This window comes from Hibiscus syriacus, unplaced genomic scaffold (genome assembly GCF_006381635.1).
Source record: "Hibiscus syriacus cultivar Baekdansim isolate YM2019G1 unplaced genomic scaffold, ASM638163v2 tig00111644_pilon, whole genome shotgun sequence".
NCBI lineage: Eukaryota > Viridiplantae > Streptophyta > Magnoliopsida > Malvales > Malvaceae > Hibiscus > Hibiscus syriacus.
In genome coordinates, this window is record NW_024063144.1 from 156469 (window position 1) to 174287 (window position 17819).

The window sequence follows — 17819 nt, forward strand, 5'->3', positions numbered from 1 at the left end:
TCGGGACTCTGTCTACACTCATAAGTGGATCAAGCCAGTCGAACCAAAGTGACACTTCATCCCTTCTGTTTTTCCACGCCTCCTCGAACTCTTCCTTCGACCCAAAGGTTATAATGCAAGAGTTCCAGGTATAACCCCATTTAGTTCCCTTGACCTTGATCCCTTTACTAGCCAACCCCTTCACTATTGTCCCCAGATCAAAATGGGATTTAATGATCCCAGTTATTGATCTTTTCACCCAATCATATTCGTCTGGGGGAATATGCATTTACCACAAATTCCTCACCCCTACTTCCTTGTCTTTATGGCCTTCCCAAATCACTTTAGACGCCGGACCTTCTCTTCTTCCATCCAAAGATGCTAACGCATCCTTGTAAGATCTCTCATCTCTCAGTCGGCTATAAGATTCTGATCCAGCTCTTCTACTCCGATGCGTATCCTTTTTCCACTTATCAACTTCCTTACTGTCGTTACTTCTACCAGCCTGCTTTAGTCTCTTCTTCTGGTACTTAGCAACTCCTACTGAGATTTTCTTACCATCAATCCAGATACCATTAATATTTGCTATCGCCTTCAACAATCCATCCTCATTAGCCAACTGGACGAAAGCAAACGTATAATTTCTATAATTCGGCTTGTTGGAATAATTCGGAATGTAGACACGAACAACACTCCCCTGTTGATGAAAAATTTCCTTAAGAGTTTTCCTAGTTACCCTTTTACTCAGATTGTCAACGAAAACCGTCCACTCCTCACCGGAAAACTGACCAACTGAAAACCTCTCTCTCTCTCCCACTTTCTCCCTGACACTCTCTCTCATCTTTCAGAAAATGGAAGCACATTGTTTTTCATCTTGACCACAATAAGAATGAATATCTAAGATATTTAACACATCTTAATAATTCATCTTGAAGTAAACATATAGCAAATACCTCTCTTCCAATAGTGTGTCAATCAAAGGAAACAAACCCCTCTTGAAATCTGTACTCAAAACATGTTTTAATGCTACCAACAATTCCTGTACTCAAAAAATTAGCATGAGAAAATTTGAACCAGAAGAAACAAAATGCAGAAAGGAAAACAGAAAGTAACAAAACTCACCTTCCTAATTGATATAGAGTCCGAACATGTAACAAGTAAATTCACAATGCTTTTACATATGTTTTCTTCATGTGGCCTGATATAATCAGCAAAGCTCTTCGGGAGGTATGTTAAAAAGGAAACTGTCTGCAATAAAGGAGAAAGAAATATCAGGAAACAAAAGAAAGGGCTGAATACAAACTAAAGTCACAAGGTTTATTTTTATCTCAAATTACAATTACGAATATGTAACCAAACAAGATAACTGGGAGGTTGTGCACAAGCAAAGTGTATAAACATGATTCTAGCTTTATTTCTTTGATTCAAATGAATACTCTCAAGCCTTTACAACAAGGAGTCCAAAGGATTCGGTCCTTTTAAGACTACTGGGAAGCTATAGCCATTTTACATTCTCAAGCAAAAAAAACCAACTAAGATTTAGATTGGCTAAATGGTTCTTGGCTAAGCACCCGGACGTCTTTATTCAGGTAGACTCCCTTGTTGGGGACCCTACACTTGTAGACAAGCACCATACTAGGAACCTTAAAAGGATGAAGGTTCAGGGCTGGCTTCCTCCTCCACTTCATTTTTACAAAGTTAACATTGATGGGGCAGACAGTGGGGACGGGCTGCTAGGGGGAATGGGGGGCATTTTAAGAGATTCAGAAAGTAAAATTCTTGGGTCCTTCTCGCACGCTGTTGGACCAGGTCTTCCCCCACTTGCTGAGCTGAAAGCCATTGAGAAAGGCATTGACTTTTTTCTCTCGTCGGATTGGGCGAGGAAGGGAAGGCTAATTATAGAGAGTGATTGTAAATCAGTAGTGGATTGGATTTTGCTGCCGACATCATCTCCTCGTTTTTTTAGTTCGTTGGTTCAGAAAATTGCTTCCATAATCTTGGAGAGGGAGATTATTATTAGACATATCCCGAGGAGCTACAATTGTGAGGCTGATACTTTAGCTAAACAGGGGATTGGATGATGAATGAAGGTTGCCTTAGAGGTTTTTCAGTAGGGTTGGTGGTCTATTGAGGTTGTTGGGGCTGAGTCAGTTTTGGTGTTGTTTAAGGGAGGTCTGGTCGCATTGGGGTTTTGCTTTCTACGTTTTGTAATTTTTTTAGGTTTTGTTAGTTTGTCTTATGGCTGTATTTTATGTACTTTGTCTTTGATTAATAAAATCTTAAGGCACTCTTTTCCACCTTCCGCTGATTAAGGAGCTTTCCTAAAAGATCCATGAATCAAGAAGGGGGTTTTTAATGAGGCCTGAAATTCTTATCAAAAAAAAAGATAGACCCAAGAAAAGAAAAGATGAGTGAGAGAGTTAGGAACGTAGAGAGAGAAAAATTGAAAGGAAAGTTTTCTTCCGGGAGTGTTTGGTCGGCGTTCATCGACAATCTAAGTAGAAGAGTGTCTCGACGAGAGTTAAGGGAGTTGTTCTCAACTCAGGGTCCGATAGTCAGAGTGTTCATTCCTAAAGAAACAAGGAATCCGAAATACAAATTCTCCACTTTCGCCTTTGTTCAGTTTGGTAACGAGGAAAGTCTAAAACGGGCTATTAACAAGCTGAATGGTTCATTGATGGATGGTCGGAGAATTTCAGTTGGTGTTGCACGATTCAAGGATGCTCGTATGAGGTCAGCAGGGCAGAATAGTTCATTGGAGATGACTTTAAAGAAGGTCTCAGTTGATACTTCAAGGTCAAAAGAGAGTTGATATTAGTAGGAGTTTTAGGGATGAAAGATCTTACAAGGATGCCTTACTGTCTAAAAGATTGAAGAGTAATGTATCGGACCAAAGGGATATGGCATTTGAAGGTTTCAACAGAAGGAATGGCATAAAAAATGTGGGAAATGCATATTCCTTCAGAGAGCTCCAGTTGGGTGAAGAGGTCATTAACTGGGATTGTTAAACAATCTTTTGAGTTAGATTTAGTCCAGAAGTCTCTAGTTAATGAAGGTCTTGAAGTTCAGATTGCCAGATGGGGTTACGTTTGGAATTCATGTGTTGTAACCTTTAAGTCGGATGAGGAAATGTTGGATGCATGGTCGACGAAAAAAGATGAATTACTTTTCTGGTTTGATAGGTTGGCACCTTTATTGAATGATGATGCATTCCGATGGCTTTTTGCCTCATAGAACTATCTGGGGTTCCACTATTATGCTGGCAAAACACCTTCTTGGAACGTTTAGCAGGGAGGTGGGGAATGGTGGAAGATATTCATGAAGAAACTAAAAACAGAGAAGACCTCTCCACGGCGAAGATTTTGATCAGGGTGGCGAGCCCATATGATGTCCCTGAGGTGTTAACACTTGGAGCCTATGGAAGATCTTATACAGTGAAGATTAAGCGGGGTTCGGTGCTTGAGTATAATTTAGATTTTTCTAGCAAAGCGCCGGTGGGAGGTTCCGATGAATTTCAAATTGGTGAGAAGTTTGCTGAAGAGGAAGCTGACAGGAGTGTGTCAGAAAGTATGGAAAGTGCTGAACATTCAGAAGAACACAGCAGACAAAAGGTAGACTTATGGTTTGACAAAGGAGCTTTTGTGGGTTTGGTTGGAGCAGGTGGGGAAAATCATATCCCAATGCTTAACAAAGATGGGAAAAGCATTAATTGTGAGGTGTCAGACTGCCAGGACCTTGGGAGAAACAATTTAGGTGATTATGCCAGTTTGGGATGCAAAGTTTTCAATTTTTCGGCTGATGGGTCTGAAGCCCAGTCAGTTGAAAGTGGACAGCCTGGTTCTACAGACTTTAAAATTATTCCAGCTGGGCCAGTTATTAAATTGGATAGTTTTGGGAGAATGGACCAGAACCAATTTATTGTTCAATCTGTCAACATGGAGGAAGCAAATAATGGAGGTATACCTCATTCCAGTTTAATGTCACGCAGTGGGGAAAGAGTGTTATCAGCAGCAACTAAGATGATTGACTCTAATGTACATGCTGGAAAAATGTTTTCTAGGGGAAGATCGCTTCATCGATCTAATTCATCTTTAACTACTAGGAGTGAGCCATTGGAAAGGAGAAGAACGGTTAGCTATAAAAGGGTGTATTCGAGATCAAGGGAGAGAAGACACTGGCCATTAACTGCAGAAGAGGAAGCCTTAGTTGCTAAAGGGTAAGGACTTGGTGCTAAATTCAGTTCTGCCAGTCAGTCCAGTAGCAGATTTTAATATGGAGGGTTGTGTGGAGTCTACTGAGGGGAGACATGTTGCTAATAGCAGTTTGGGTAATACGTGTGAACGGTGGTTTTCAGGAGGTGATGATTCTGATTTCAATTCCACTGCATTGATTCGAAGAGCCAAAAGGTTATTGATAAGGGAGGCATTGGATCAGGCAAGCATTTCAACAGCTTCTTCGCCAGCTTTTTCAGTTCTATTGGAGGAAGCCTTAGCTACTTGGGAAGTCAGTAAGCTTCTAGGGGTGCCTTTCAAGGAAGGGAAGTCATCTTTTTTGGAAAAAATTATTAAGTTGGAGAATGATTTGAGGCTGGTTTGAGCTTCGATTTTCTTTGGCAGGTTTGGTTTTTTATTTTTGTGATGAGTAACCAATTAGCAATTATTTCATGGAACGTTCGGGGATTGGGAAGAAAGGAAAAACAAAGATCTGTTCAAAATATAGTTCTAAAGAAACGCCCTATTTTTCTTTTGCTTCAAGAAACGAAAATGTAGAAGATTCAGAGGCAATTTTTTAGGAGGAGTGGCTTGAATACCCTTCAAGGGTTTTCAGAATCTCCAGCAGTGGGTTCTTCTGGAGATTTATTGAGTTGTTGGGATGAGAGCATGTTTGAAGTGGAAAATCATGTTATAAACAGAAGGTTTATTGCTACGTTTGGGAAATTTCGAACTTCACAATTTAGGTGTGGTTTTATCAATGTTTATGGTCCTTCTGTCGAAGAAGAAAAAATTTGCATTTTTGAAGAGTTAGCTGGTTTTATTTGTGGTCAGAGTATTCCTCTTTGTGTGGGAGGTGATTTCAATGTGTATCTTTCAGAAGAGGAGAAGATTGGAAGAGCCCAAAACAGAAATTCAATTAGAATTTTCAGTCATTTTATCCAACAGACAGGGTTAATTGATTTACCTCTACATGGGGGTAGGTTCACATGGTGTAGCAATCAGGATATACCCACCTTTGTTAGACTGGACAGGTTCCTTGTTGATGTCCGTTTCTTGGAAGCCTTTCCTGAGACTATACAATATTTGTTACCTAAGGCTATATCAGATTACAATGCCATTTTTCTTGAGAATGGTGGTGTTAGTTGGGGTAAAAAACCATTCAGGTTATTTAGTTATTTGATGGATGAAGAAGGTTTTCATAATTTAGTTGGCTCTGCTGTACAGAACTGCAAGAGTAAACAAAACAGAGTTGGAATTTTTTCTATCTTGAAATCTACCAAATTGGAAATCAAGGAATGGGCAGGGAATAGAGATCAATACCCAGCTGTAGAAATTGCAGAATTAGAAAGGAATATCCACTTAGCAGAGGATAATTTCCAGCAAATGCAAGACTATAATGGTTGTGAAAAAGCTGCAGAATTGAGGACTATGAGAACAGAATTATGGAAGCTTTATAAAATTGAAGAACAGATTTGGTTTCAAAATTCGAGATCAAAATGGGTGCAAGCAGGGGATCGTAATACAAGATTTTTCCATGCATGTGCTTCAGTCAGGAGAATGAGGAATTATTTTAGTGTTCTAAATATCAATGGAGAGGTTATTCAAGATCCAGCTATCATCAAAGCTACTATTAAGGACCATATTTTTGGAATCTATAATTCTAAGTCTACCTTGGAAGTTGAAGATTTGAAGCTGAATTTTCCAGAATTTCTGGGGAGCAATGTGTGTTTTTGGAAAGAGAATTTACAGAGGAAGAAATTTGGGAAACTCTTCAATCGTGTGATAGCAATAAAGCTCCCGGACCAGATGGATTAAATATGGGCTTTTTCAAGAGATTTTGGTATATTCTAAAGGTAGATATTCTGAAATTTTTTCATAATTTCTATAAGGGGAAAGATTGGGAACATGGAGTCTCATACTTTCATTACTCTTATTCCCAAGGTGTCTAATATTGGTGGATTAGATGATTTGAGACCCATAAGCCTTGTAGGAGGATTGTACAAGATCCTTTCTAAATGTCTTTCAAGGAGATTAAGGAATTGTATTACTGGTTTGATCAGCCCAACGCAGTTTGCATTTATTCCAGGTCGTCAAATACTGGATTGCTCTCTTATAGCTAATGAGGGAGTTGACTTTTGGAGGAAGAAAGGACTTAAAGGATGTGTGTTTAAAGTGGACTTCAGAAAGGCCTATGATACTGTGGATTGGTCCATTCTCTTTACGGTTATGGAGAAAATGGGATTTGGCTTCAGATGGAGGAGTTGGATCAGACAATGTGTAACAACAGCCTCAATTTCAGTTTTGATTAATGGGGTCCCTTCTCAGGAATTCTCTATGGCAAGGGGTCTCTGTCAGGGCTGCTCTTTATCTCCTATGCTTTTCAACTTGGTTGGGGAACTTCTAAACTTACTGCTTTCAAAAGCAGTATCTGAGGGACTGTTTTCTGGACTGCAATTTGGAAGAAATGAGACGGCTTTTAATTTATCTCATCTGCAATTTGCAGATGACTTAATTATTTTCTGTGGAGCTTCGAAGAATCAGATTTTAAATGTTAAGAGGGTCCTAAGAGTGTTTGAACTGATTTCTGGCCTTCAATTGAATTTGAAGAAAAGCATATCATTTGGTGTTAATACGGCAGTGGAGGAGGTTGAGGAGTGGGCCTCGTCTATTGGTTGTGCAGTTGGGAATTTTCCCTCTGAATATCTAGGTTTGCCTCTCGGTGCATCTAGGAATTCTTCCTCTCTTTGGGATCCGGTGGTTTTGCAATTTAACAAGAAGCTTGCAGGTTGGAAATCGAACACTCTTTCATTGGCAGGGAGGCTAGTCTTGATTAAATCGGTTCTCTGTTCGCTTCCAACCTACTATTTATCTCTGTTTAAAATTCCTTCCTCGGTTAATTCCAAACTCAATTCCATTATGTCAAAATTCCTATGGGGAGGTGGAACGGATAAAAACAAGATTCATTGGGTCAGCTGGTCCAATGATTGCAAATCTAAGGAGGAGGGAGGTTTGGGAGTGTTGAATATTAGTAATATGAACAGAGCTTTACTGGGGAAATGGTCTTGGAGGTTTGCTAATGAAAGGAATGATGTTTGGAGGAGGTTGATATGTTCAAAATACAATCTGGATCCCTACTCTTTACTGTTCAATAGCAAGTTACCAGCTCAATCCTCTTGGATTTGGAGTTCAGTGGTTAATTCTCATTTTAAAGAAGACTCAATTGGCTCAAAATTTCGAAGTATGTGCAGAATTCAAGTTGGTTGTGGTCAGTTTATCTGTTTTTGGCAGGATAAATGGGCAATGGACTGCCCTCTTAAGGTCTCTTTCCCAAGGCTGTTTGCTATCTCTTCAAATCAGAGTGGTAAATTGATTGATTTCGGTGAGTTTAGTTCTCTAGGCTGGATTTGGAATATTCGATTGAGGAGGAATTTGGCTGATTGGGAATTTGAACAGTGGACTAATCTGATGACAATCATTTCTAATTTTTGCTTGTCTAAAGATGCCAGCGATGCTCTGATCTGGAAAGGGAAAGGGGATGGTGTTTATTCTGTTAATTCATGTGTGAAGATTTGTTCCTCGGTTTCCCAGGCGAACTCTTTTTGGAAGAAATTTTTGTGGAAAGGATTGGTGCCACCAAGGATTGAGACTTTTATGTGGCAGGTGGTCCTTCAAAAACTACCAGTGAGGACTGAACTGGCTAAAAGAGGGGTTTCGGATATTGTAGATCTTTCATGTCCTTTATGTAATTTGGTGGATGAATCCTCTTCTCACTTATTTCTCTCTTGTTTAGTCGTGTGGTCTTTGTGGAATAAATTTTTGTGGAATAAATTTTTGCAGTATTGGAGTATCAGTTCGGTCTTTCATGGAAATGCGCAAAACTTTCTTCTAGCTTGGGAAGATCTAAATTCCGGTTCTACTATTTGGAACTTTATTCCGGCTGTTGTTATGTGGACTGTTTGGAAAGCTAGAAATGACATCGTCTTCGATAGAGGGAAGTTGGATCAAACTAATTTATTTTTCTTAGCTAGAGTAAGGCTTGCATCTTGGTTCCTAGCTAAGTTTGCAGATTCGGTCATTTCTTTGGATTCCCTTATCAGTGACCCTTCCCTTGGGGATTCATGTTTCCCTCCAAACAAATCAATTGTCTCTACCATCCCGTGGTCCCTCCCTCCTAAGGGCTTTGTTAAATTGAATGTGGATGCAGCTACTAGTTCTGACTGGAAGAGCAGTGGAATTGCAGGCATCCTAAGGGATGAAGAAGGTCTACTTTTAGGTTCTTTTAAGACGGCTTCTGGTCCAGGTCCACCTATTCTGATGGAACTAGTATTAAGGAGGGTTTAAATTTCTTTCACTCAGTGAGAGGAAGTATTAAGGGTCGGTTGATTATAGAATCAGATTGTAAAATGGTAGTGGATTGGATTAAGGATGGATCTTGTTGTCATGTTGTCTATGCCTCCATTGTTAGGGAGGTAGCTGTTAAACTCAAAGAAGTCGAGGGAGTTATTAGATGGGTGGCTAGGACAGCCAATATTGAGGCTGATGGGTTGGCTAAGTCTGGTATTGGTTAATTTTTCTTTTTTGTTGGGATATCTTATTTTGGGTTTTTAGGTTGTTTGTAAGGGTTTTATCTTATTATTGTATCTTATGTATCTATATTAATAAAGTTTAAGGCACTCTTTTCCTCCTTCCTCCGATTTAGGAATTCAATATGAGTTCCTTAAATCATGAAGGGGGTTTTTAATGAGGCCTCAATTCCTATAAAAAAAAAACATTCTCAAGCAAAAGCTAGGCCATGACTATTTGAATTTCCAATTTTATTATCTTCAAAAATTGATCTAATTCAAAGAGAAGTTCAGGCAAAGAGGAAATCTTTATGCAGCAAAACAAATTTGAAATTTTCACCAACACTTCGAAAACAGAATATGGACAAACATGGATATGCAAAGACAAACAACTCATACTCTTCTCCGCGTGAAATATCCACTATTTTTATCATAAGAATAATTTCACTATGTAGCAGACATGAGAACGACTGAAACTACACTGAACAAGAAATGAAGAATCACTCACCTTAACTTGTGCCCCTTTCAACTCAATGAATTGAGTCTTCAAATGGGGAGGAACCTGTTCAGGTCCCTGAACAGATATTGCAGCAACCATCAAAGGTAACAAATGAGGAATATTAGTTTGTACAAGACGACTATACAATTGAAATAGAAACAGAAGTACGAGTGGACTCTCTGTAACAATCTTGAACGACCGCGTACTGGGATTCAACAGCACATTCTCTGCATATCCACTTGAAGTGATCCCTTGATCTGGAACTGAAGAAGTATCCATAGGCTTCATATCTACTTCCATTCCCACAGCCGCATTATCGAAGAAATGGCTAACTGTCAACCTAAAATTCTGGTAAATCTTGCAAACAAAATCTAAAAACGGCTGAACCTCATTTTCTAATGTGGGCCTAAAATTCCTGAGGAGGTCAAAGATAATACGAATACAAATGAAGCCATTTTCTTCATTATCAGCAGTAAGCACTTGCATAGCTACTTTTAAGAGGTCCTGAACAAAAGGTCGAAGAACTTCACTGTGAGGAAGTCTATTGAGAATTTCCACCACAATATTTCGCAATTTGTGCTCGGTATTGTCGGTGAATTGGGGCTTTGTAATCTGTAAAAGGATGATTGAGAAGGCTCGGAAATAGCATTTGAGGAAATTTAAGTACTCAGCGGTGTGAGCTATCTCGAGACTGTCTCTAACCTCCATTGCCATTTGTAACCTCGTCTGAATTGCTGTTCAGAGGGGAGAACACATAAAAATTACAAATAAATGACTAATTCTGTCAAAAAATTTATATATTTTCTGGAGCAACAAACAGGAAAGAAAAATTAGGAGTGCGAGAGTAGGATTACGGAGGTCAAGTTCGACGAGGAGGCGAGAGTGTTGTTCGAAATTCTGAATAGGACTCATTGTTGCAGCCAAAATACCCTCGCCCTTCAAAGCTTCAGCTTTCTAGGGGTTTTTAATACAACCGTCACTCTGCTTGCTTGTTCTGCTTTCTTCTTCACATTTGTAAATAAATAAAAAACTCAGTTAAGGTTGAATCGTGCCTCTTGTAAGCTCTTAAATTGAAAACTAGGGTTTTGGAATTGATTTTTATTGTTCTCTTTTTCAGACACTGTAGAGGAGAAGATCGTTGTTCGTGATACTACCAGTACGCTCCCTCTTTTTCTATCTTTTACTCCAGGAAATGGAGGCATGATGATCGTAAATTATAGAATTTACAGACCTAATTAGTAATATTTATGAGCCGATCCATTTTACTGGATCTAAATTGATTGGGTTTTAATAATTAGATCGGATTCAACATCTTTGAACACTGTGTGTTGTACCTTCTGACCCAAAAGACGGGATTTGTTTTGTGGAAATTTTACATGTTTAGAAAAATATTTATTTAAGGAAGTCGATGAATTTTTTAAAACAATTTGAAAATAATTGAAGAAAAGTAAATCAATCTATAATAAAATAAATCAAATGGTTGTATATCATCAAAATTAAAAAAAAAACTCTGACCATGTAAAATAAATATAATTTATTGTTATCTTATTATTAAATGCTTTATTTTTTTACGATTGGATTTGGTATCGTCATAACTGATCAAAATAGTATTTATTTAGCATCATGTTGATTTTCCTTTCTTTGGATTATCAGATTTGATTTAAATATGTGACTTGCATTCAGGGATAGTTTTTCACGTAGCTCGACTCTGATTTACGATTTGTATGTGATCTTTTACTATCTTGATCTTCTTCTATGATTTGTTTGTCGATGTAGTCATATCTATTCGTATCTATCTTTTGTTCAAATTTTTTATTACCTTTTTTAACTTTTTCATTGTATGACCCTTAAGGAGCATGTATTGGGCTGATTAGGAAACTCTTGTTAAAGGATGGTTCCATTTGGGTTGCATGGGTGCATGCCTATATCATCAAAGTAAACTCCTTTTGGGATTTGACTTGTTCGAAGAATTGCAGCTGGGTTTGGAGGGGTTTGCTGAAGGTTCAACCAAGAATTGCTCGTATGGATGGCCTGTTAGGTACGTTGTTCTCTTTGACTTGTGAGATTTGGAAGGACTTCCGAGTAAAGAAGGACAAGGTGATGTGGGAGAGGCTAGTTTGGCACTAAGCCACATTCCTAAGTGTTTTATTATTGCTTGGATGGCCGTTCTTGATAGATTGCCTACCAAAGATAGGCTCCTGTCGTTCGGAATGACTATTAATGGTACCTATGATTTGGGCTTTTAGTGTAATTTTTCTAAAGCTATTTGGGTTGGTATTATTTTTCTTTGTCATTTGCAGAGGGGGTGATGAGTTGGGACCATGAGTTTCTTAAAGGTAGATCCTTGAGGTCGTTGGTGCTGAGATTAGCTTGAAATTCTTTCATTGCTTGTATTTGGAAAGAGTAAAATTGTAGGTGTTTTTGCGCAACGGCTGCCTCTGTGGAGGAGGTTGTCAAGCGGACTAAGGACCTGGTTTTGTTGCGCCGGGAAGGGGTGAAGTTAAAGGCTGGAGGTTTGGTTAATAGGGCCCTGTGCCAAGCATGGGGTTTGAAAGAGTAGATTTTAGCCTATTTGATTTATTTGTTGATTCTTTGGGTTGGTTTTTTTTTTTTTTTTTTTTTTTTTTGCGACTCGAGTATGTTGTATTCTTTAATTTGGAATGAAATCTACATATTCATCTAAAAAAAATACTAGTTATAAACAAACATATCAAAAAATGATAAAAAGAAATCAAATCTTTTGTGATGAAAATAAAACATATCAAATATACTAAAAAGATTGATTTACTTGTATTTATTTATATTTTACTTAAATGAAAATATTTACATTAGTATATAATTTTAATAATGATAATTAATATAAAATAATTAGTTTTCATTTTTCATTTGCATAGTTAAGGATAGACAACAATCAGATTTTCAGTCAACCAAAAAAATATTAGGTTTTAGAGCCTTTGTTGTAAGTTTATTTGTACATTACCTGTTTGAAAATCTTTTATAATTTTGCACCTATTTTAAAGACATAAGATTTAAATTATTTTTCAATGTTAACTAAAATGATCATTTTGATCTATATTTTTAAGAATATTTTGGTCCTCAATGTTTTATTAAAAGGTAAAAAGATCCTTATTTTTAGTGTTAATCATTTATTAATTTAAAGCTTTCATTCATAAATGAGTTTTTTAGTCTCAAATTAAAATATTGACATCAAAATTCTTAAAAAATAAAGATAAAAATAATTATTTTAATTAATACTGGGGGCTAATTTTGATAATATATCCCTTTTTTAATGCCACTGAACAATTGAATCACAAGTTGTTTGAAAAAGAAAAAGCTTGTGTACAAAAATCTGATGTACAATGGCCAGTACACGAGCGACAACTAATAGTCCACTTATGTCTAAAAGGAGGGTGGCTCTAATGCCACGTCATAATCAAAGAAATACATCCAACTACCCATAATCATCATCCTCAATTACAAATATTCTAGTGAAGTGGACGCTAAGAAACTAAACCCAATACTAATTACAACTTTCCATTAGCTAATTATCATCCAACTTCATTACTAACGACCTTGCTTTACTGTTACTTTCATCAGTCTCGCTGTTGTATTAAAGAGAGATCTTTGTGAATTCATTCAATTCCCACATAGTGCGAGCCATGGAAACGGAAGACGGTGGTGGTGGTGTCGTCGTTGGACGGACGGAGATTGATACCAGAGCACCCTTCCGATCAGTTAAAGAGGCTGTCATGTTATTTGGAGAAAAAGTTCTGGTTGGTGAAATTTTTGCCAACAGGCTCAACAAAGAGGTTTTTCTCTTTATATCTGTACTCTGAATATGATATTAGATTCTAGGGTAAATTATACAATTAGTATCTTAACTATTATTTTTGTTACATTTTAGTTTTATTTTGGTACAAACAAAAGGTAAAGCTGGAGAAAGTGGGAAAGATGAATCAAAGATTGCAGCCTTAACAGCCCAGCTAGAAGAACTAAAGCAAAGCTTGCAAAAGGCACAAGAGGAAAACAACTCGATGTAGTATCGCTTAAAAGCACTAAGAGAAGAGCTTGAACAAAAGAAAAAGGAACTGCTACAATTGAAGGGCAGAGAGTTCCGGAAGCAACGGTTGGATCCCCGTATGGAAGACTTCAAATTCATCAAAGGCAAAGAGCCGGAGGAGTTTCAAAAGAAGAGATATGTGAAATTCGCTAGCCCTCCTTCGTTAGCCCAAGTCATCGTCAACAAAGACGAAATGCGGGAAAAACCAGACAGGGTCAAGAAAGTTACAAGGAAGACATTAATCTCCATTATCGGATGGCTGCTTCCCACGAAGAAAGAAAATCAAGAAGAAGACCATCAGTCCCTGAGGGCAAACGAGGTCCAGAGACATCATTATTAGCTGAGAGAGCATGCACCATTTTTGTTGGAGTGTGATGGATGTTCATGAATGCCACTTGTTATACATCTTCACAGTTATCACATTCTCCCTTCTTCCCTATTCTAATGTCCAAAACCTCACCGGCGCAAGCATGGGACCCCTATTTGAAGAACAATTTAATACACAAGGGGTTCCATGTTTGTTTTAAGTCAGGCAGACATAAAATTTTATGTGAGAATGAATGAACTTATATAATTTTAAAAGGAATAACCTTGTAAAATTTTAGAAAACGAATTTATGAAATTTTAAGATTGATAAAATTATATTATTTCTGTCCTATTAAAAATGTCCTTTATTGACTTTTTAAAAGTCAAACTTTTTAATTTATTTTAAATATTTTAAAAAATTAAATTTTATTAAATATATATTTCAAAACTACTTGATTAAACGTTTCTAAAATACATTTTTTCATATTTTTATAAATAATAAATTTTAAATAATAATGAATCAAATGTGAAAAATATTTAACAAAAGAAATTAATAAAGAACAATTTAAGTGGGACAGAGGGAGTAACATTTTAGAAGAGGAAAAAATGTTATAAAAAATATTAAAATTATAAAAGAATTTAAAAATTTTAAGTGTAACTGTGACTTCGTTGGCTAAATAACTTAGGCGGGAATTTTTTTAAAAAATGCATGTGTTTGAAAATTATTTTAGAATCTAGGTCATTTGCTACAATACATGGAAACTCGTCACGAGGGAATGATGAGTTCCCTACAATTTTCCTTTAATTTGTATGGCGAGTTTTATTTTTTTAATATATTTTATGAAATTCATCAGTCTCTCGCGATGAGTTCCACACACACTGATAAATGACATTTTGAAGCAAGCGTTAGGAAAAAATGAAGAGACCACGAGAGTTCCTTAAAAAATTATTTTAAGAATGACCTCAACTTTATACAAAAGCTACAAAATGTCTCATATGGAATGGGAATGCTCAAGTATCAATGGGAAGATGCAATATATAGTTTTGGAGTTCAAAGAAAAGAGAGGTATTATTTCAAATTGTAGGTCCAAAAGCATGCTGATACTACAGCAAACAACAAAAGTTTACTCACACAATTGTGTTGAAGAACTTTGCTCATATAGCTCATGATGAGGTATTATTTTTTCAATTATTGATTATTCACATAATGATTTTAAGTTGGTTGCATATAGTAACAAACATTTTTTATTATTTATTACTTTTTGTACATATTAATTTATATTATACATTGTAGAAAAATAAGTCCGACAATAGAATTGGACAAATAAAGCTCTTCAAAATGACACACACACAAAAAACATAGCTCTCATATGGCTCCTGAAGCTGCAAAAATTTTGATATATTTATTGGACATAAAATCTGAATTATGTTATTTTTTTTATTTATAGTATAACATTCTTATTTTATATAATGTTTAAATTTGTTGTAAAATCTTAATTGAATATTAGGAAAAAATGAGTGATAAAAAGGTGGAGTATGAAGTAACAACTTCATCTTATGGTTCTATTAATGTGAACGAGATTAAAAATAAAGTTATTATTTAAGTTTTCGGTCTTAAAAGATATAATCGAGTTAGCTGTCATAGATCACTTGTTACCCCAACTAAATATTTTGAATACAACTCATCTCAATACATGTTATCACACAACCAATCTTCTCAATTAGAAATTAATACAACAATTGACTCAAGTGGATGGAAATTTTGATAAAATGAAAGTCGAAACTGAAGAGAGAGAGACAAAGAGAGAAGCGAAAGAAGCAGATAGAGAAGCAACATATTAGAAAAATATGATGATGAACTTCAAAATCAACTTGCAACAAAATCAAGCGTAGAATTCATCATCCTAGGCAATTTCTTAGGTTCATGCTTTGTTTCTTCTAGTGAATAATGTTAAACTACATTACATTTCACTTTGATATTTGTAAACTTTGATTTATTCCTATTGTTAAGTATTTTTTCTTAATTTGAGTCGTAATTAATTTTTAAAGTTGTTGTTATTAGATATTGTTACATGATATATTAAATTTTGGTAATAAATAGTAGAAAATAAAATTTGACAAATCAATTTTGATTAACGGCATCGCTAATGGAGTACACATTTGGGTCATAACAATAGTAGTGTTTGCAGCAAAAAACTCCACTACATTTCACAAAATGTTTAGGAGAACAAACGTCGCTAAATATAAAATAATTCGCGACACTTTGGACACAAACACCGTTAAATAACCTAACCTTTTGTGCTATTTTATTTTTACAATAGCCACTATATATAATGACAATTAGCAACATTTGTTTCCAAAACGTCGCTAAACAACCTAAACTTTTACAGTGTTTTATTTTCACAAACATGGCTAACAGGTTAGACGTTTGTTTTAGCAGCGGTTCTTGCATCGCTTTTTTTTACGTCTGGGGTTTTTTAGCGGCACTTTAAAATGTTGTTATAGGATTAAAAAAAATGTCACTATAGAATTATTTTGTGTAATTCTCAAAATAATTCTTAAACATCTACCTTTTTTTAAAGAAAAAATCTCACCCATAATATTTTCAAACTGGCAAAAAGGTACATGAGGTCTCTATACTTTTTAAAAAAAAACACCAATGTGACTCTCGGACTTAAAAAAAGAACTCAATGTGGTCCTTTGAGCAACGATTTATATTGTTGACCATTACGATACTGATGTGACACTTCACGATATTGATATGACGATCTATAGTATTGACGTGACAGTCCATAATGTTGACGTAGCAGTATACGGTGGCTGGTGAATTGACTGATAACGTGGTAGATGGACTAAATTAGTTTTTTTTTTTCAAGTTCAAGGGCTAAATTAATATTTTAAAAAGTTAAAAGGTTTATTTGATTTTTTTAAAATAAAAATACTTTAAATTTAAAATATAAAAGATATTAAAAAGTTAAATATAAATATACCATTAATTATTAGTATTAGTTATTAAATATAAAATAGGTTATATTTAGTTTTAGAATATTATTATTTAATTTAATTTACTATTTTATTTTTCGTTGAAATTACAAATGTCAACTTTGTTATTTTTGGTGGTGCTCGATACTACCGGCAAAGATCTCTTCTATTTATCAAGTGATTGGTCCAGTTTTATTCAAGGCATAGGAACATCTACTGGCCCAATAATCTTATTTTTACCTTTTTTATTTATTAATTTATTTCATTCACTTCATCAAATAAAAGAAAATGTCTGAAACGTTATATTTTCATTAACTACTCCAATCATATATGATGTATGTTTCGTTTAAATTAGTATAAAGTAAAAGTAATTTTATATATTTTCATAATTTTACATCCTTGAGTTTTGTGTAAACCTTTTTCACTCAAATATCCCCAAATGACGAGACTAAGACTTCTCTAACACCTCTTTAAAAAAAAAAGGGGCTTTTCTAACACAGAAATTACATGGAAAAGCATTTGTCCATTTTTGTCGAAGCATGAGTTTTCGAAAGCTTTCAATCCATTGACCTTGACAGCTTGACAGATAAATTTTTTATATTTTATTAATAATTTATTTTCATTTCAAATATTTTATAAGTTCCTTTTAAAATGTTGCAAGTTTGTTTTGTTATAAAACCATGTTTAGCTGTGTCTAAATTTATAAGTTTGATGCGAAATAATAGTAAAAATATAATCATTATCTCTAGGAATTTCAATTGCATGACTCTGGTGCGGATTGGGTTATTACATCCTATTTTATGATAATCGCCATTATTGACCAAGAAAGACTTGCAGACATGGTCCCCTCTTTCAACTTCAAGCGTTGAAGTGTTTTCCAAAAAAATAAAATAAAGAAGTGTTCAAGTTTTACAAGGAAATTTCTCTTGGCGTTTAGCCCCCCTTTGCATTGCAGCGCAAGACAAGGAAATTTCTCTGTCATAAACCCGTCGCCCGTCGGTGACTGACTAGATACCCATAGAGCCATTTTTGGGTAAAATCGCCGTATAGGCCCTTATATGATATATAGAGTTCATTTTGATTATTGTATTCCTAAAATAAGCACAAAAGGCATAGTGTTAGAAAAAAGCGTTAAATAATCATTTATAAATTTTGGAGAAATGATTAATTCTATGAGATTTACTTTAAATTAATATCATATCGCCTGATTTTCTTCC

The 17819-nt window shown here is 35.6% G+C and overlaps 2 protein-coding genes and 1 pseudogene across 2 annotated transcripts; 1 reads left to right on the forward strand and 2 right to left on the reverse strand.

Annotated features, from left to right (window-relative positions):
- Positions 1–268: 268 nt before the first annotated feature.
- Positions 269–820, reverse strand: LOC120166685 (serine/arginine-rich splicing factor 8-like). The gene has a single exon (XM_039175923.1). It carries the CDS (start codon positions 818–820, stop codon positions 269–271), a length of 552 nt encoding a protein of 183 aa, XP_039031854.1.
- A 75-nt stretch (positions 821–895) lies between these two features.
- LOC120166686 (transformation/transcription domain-associated protein-like) lies at positions 896–10188 on the reverse strand. The gene is made up of 4 exons (XM_039175924.1): positions 10109–10188; positions 9264–9988; positions 1102–1227; positions 896–1018 (listed from the first exon to the last, which is right to left on the reverse strand). Exons 1-4 carry the CDS (start codon positions 10164–10166, stop codon positions 896–898), a joined length of 1032 nt encoding a protein of 343 aa, XP_039031855.1. The 5' UTR covers positions 10167–10188.
- Positions 10189–12902: 2714 nt separating this feature from the next.
- On the forward strand, positions 12903–13654 carry LOC120166778 (annotated as a pseudogene).
- Positions 13655–17819: the final 4165 nt, after the last annotated feature.

Bases quoted from the DNA above. Each gene is read 5' to 3' on its own strand.
- LOC120166685 (XM_039175923.1), bottom strand. From the start codon at position 820: ATGAGAGAGAGTGTCAGGGAGAAAGTGGGAGAGAGAGAGAGGTTTTCA.
- LOC120166686 (XM_039175924.1), bottom strand. From the start codon at position 10,166: ATGAGTCCTATTCAGAATTTCGAACAACACTCTCGCCTCCTCGTCGAA. The intron at 1,228-9,263 runs GTGAGTGATTCT...CCTTTATTGCAG, and splicing joins TGAAAGGGGCACAAGTTAAG to ACAGTTTCCTTTTTAACATA. The intron at 1,019-1,101 runs GTGAGTTTTGTT...TTTTGAGTACAG, and splicing joins ACTCTATATCAATTAGGAAG to GAATTGTTGGTAGCATTAAA.